At 44.0% G+C, this 2,500-nt stretch overlaps 1 protein-coding gene across 1 annotated transcript in view; it reads right to left on the bottom strand.

The window, feature by feature from the left end:
- Window positions 1-1,646, bottom strand: part of LOC143025789 (uncharacterized) — a 9,659-nt gene extending 8,013 nt beyond the window's left edge. Inside the window, exon 1 of the mRNA XM_076185798.1 lies at window positions 1,213-1,646. Within this exon, the coding sequence (XP_076041913.1) occupies window positions 1,213-1,646 (434 nt within the window). The remainder of the gene's footprint in view (window positions 1-1,212) is intronic.
- Between the last annotated feature and the right edge of the window lie 854 nt (window positions 1,647-2,500).

Below are 2,500 nucleotides of genomic sequence, written 5' to 3'. Positions count from 1 at the left end.
ACACACACCTCATCTGTCACACGTGTTTTGGCTTGGAGGCGTCGCAAATTGAAGAGGTTGCCATCCAGCCTGTACGACAGCCTGACACCATCAGCAGGATCAATTTGCTGTCTAGCAATGTTGGAGACTGCAGCGAGAAATAAATTGAATAAGGTGGGAGCAATAACACACCCCTGCTTCACACCTGACTCAACAAGGAATGGCTCAGACTTGAGCCCAGAACTGGACACTCGAGCCATAGAGCCATCGTGAAAGGCTTTCAGAACACCCAGAAATGTTGGTGGGCATCCAAATTTTACAAGTACTTGCCATAGGAGAGGACGGTTCACAGTGTCAAAAGCCTTGGCAAGATCTATAAACGCCATGTAGAGGTCTTGGTGTTGCTCAATGCTTTTCTCCTGCAGCCGTCTTGCCACAAACACCATGTCGACTGTGCTGCGCTCTTGTCTGAAGCCACACTGAGATTCAGGTAATACTTGTTCTATGATGTTGTTGATAATTCGAGACAATAGTATTCTAGTGACTACCTTCCCTGAAGTTGACAGAAGGGAGATGCCTCGACTGTTGCCACAGATGTTCCTGTCCCCTTTATTTTTGTAAATGCTGATGATATCTGCATCTTTCCATTGTTGTGGGCAGCAACTTGAATGCCACACTTCTTGAATTATATTGTGGAGACAGTTCACAATAGCTTGCCCACCATGCTTTAGGAGCTCAGCTGGGATGCCATCAGGACCAGTGGCTTTATTGTTCTTGAGGCTGTTGATTGCACGGCTCACTTCTTGGATGGTTGGTGTGTCATCCAATTCTTGAATTACAGGAAGGTTGGGAAGGCTGTCGAGAAAAGTAGGGTCAGTAGGATTTTGTCTATTCAATAATTCTTGGTAATGGTTAGCCCATCGCCTGAGGATGTCGGTCTTCTCGGTGAAGAGTGTGGAGCCATCAGCACTTCGGACAGGGCAGAGGTTATTGCTTCGTGGGCCATATGCTGTCTTAAGGGCGTTGTAAAATTGATGTTGGTCCCCTGTATCCGCAAAACCTTGGATCTCAGTGGCGAGGTTGGTCCACCATTCATTCTGCATTTTTCTAGTTTCGTGTTGGACTTTGGAGCGGAGGTCTGCTAGTTTGCCACGTGTTATTGGATTTGGGTTGACAATCACTGCTTGATGTGCCCGGTTTTTTTCATCTATTAGTTGGTGTATTCCCTCTGACTGTTCATCAAACCAGTCTCGATGCCTTCTTCTTGAGAAGCCCAGAACATCCTTGGCAGTGTTGAGAAGGACTTCACTAATGTTATCCCACTTTTCTGTTAGGTATTCTGTTGATATGGGATCTTCTGTAGGGGCTGGCAAGGTGATATGAGCTGATAATTCGGTTTGTAGGGGAGAGCGAGTTGCATCAATGTTCAGAGCTTTGAGGTCAAGGTGTTTTTTGGGAGCTTGTCGGCGAGTTGGAGGCAGAATTTTAAGATGAAGTATTGAGCGGAGAAGTCGATGATCTGTCCACCCATCAGCTCCCCTCATAGCTCTTGTAATCTTTACATCTTTAATGCCATTACGTCTCACAATTACGTAATCAAGCAGGTGCCATATTTTGGATCTTGGATGCATCCAGGTGGTTTTAAACTTGTTTTGGAGCTGGAACATTGTGTTTGTGATGGTTAGATGGTGTTGGGAGCAGAATGCACACACACACACACACACACACACACACACACACACACACACACACACACACACACACACACACACACACACACACACACACACACACACACACACACACACACACACACACACACACACACACACACACACACACACACACACACACACACACACACACACACACACACACACACACACACACACACACACACACACACACAGATATATATATATATATATATACATATATATGCAGACACACATACAAGCTTCGCATACACTATAATGTACTATTAGAAAGTAGCCAAGGCGTTCATATCCTTCTTGCTGTAGTTTCTTTCCAGCAGTTGCAGGCTTGCAAACTGTGATTTAATATAACTTTCTTGCTTTTTCGTGACTTTAAATATGGCCCGCGGCTTTGGTAACCATTTTAACACTTCTTTCAACACTTTGTGTGTGTGAAGGTCACTTTGTTACCTGCATTGGTGTGTCTTTGAAGCTTTTCATATCCTTACTAGTTAAAGATGTTGTTAACGGTAGTTCCAAGACTGCTCAATTCAAGTCATGCAAGTCATACAGTTTGATAGCTTCAACATTTGAATGAACACTCATTCTTTGAATAAATGAGCAATCTCCCAACTGGTCATCTTTAAATGGGGCACCTCTAATTTTTAGGATAATTTCTATAGCTTCAGCACGATATTTTGCACACTGACTGGAAAGCATGGCTTGCAGCACTGCCTCTGAATGAGCATACCAAACGGTTCTCTTCATCACAGGTAATGCTGTCTCTTACTAATTTGTTTCATGTTCTCAAAAACTGCAATTGAAAC

Source organism: Oratosquilla oratoria, chromosome 5 (assembly GCF_046742065.1).
Source record: "Oratosquilla oratoria isolate Oo_2021 chromosome 5, ASM4674206v1, whole genome shotgun sequence".
Taxonomy (NCBI): domain Eukaryota; kingdom Metazoa; phylum Arthropoda; class Malacostraca; order Stomatopoda; family Squillidae; genus Oratosquilla; species Oratosquilla oratoria.
The sequence above is the reverse complement of the archived record's forward strand: the minus strand, read 5'-3'. Positions and strand labels throughout refer to the sequence as shown.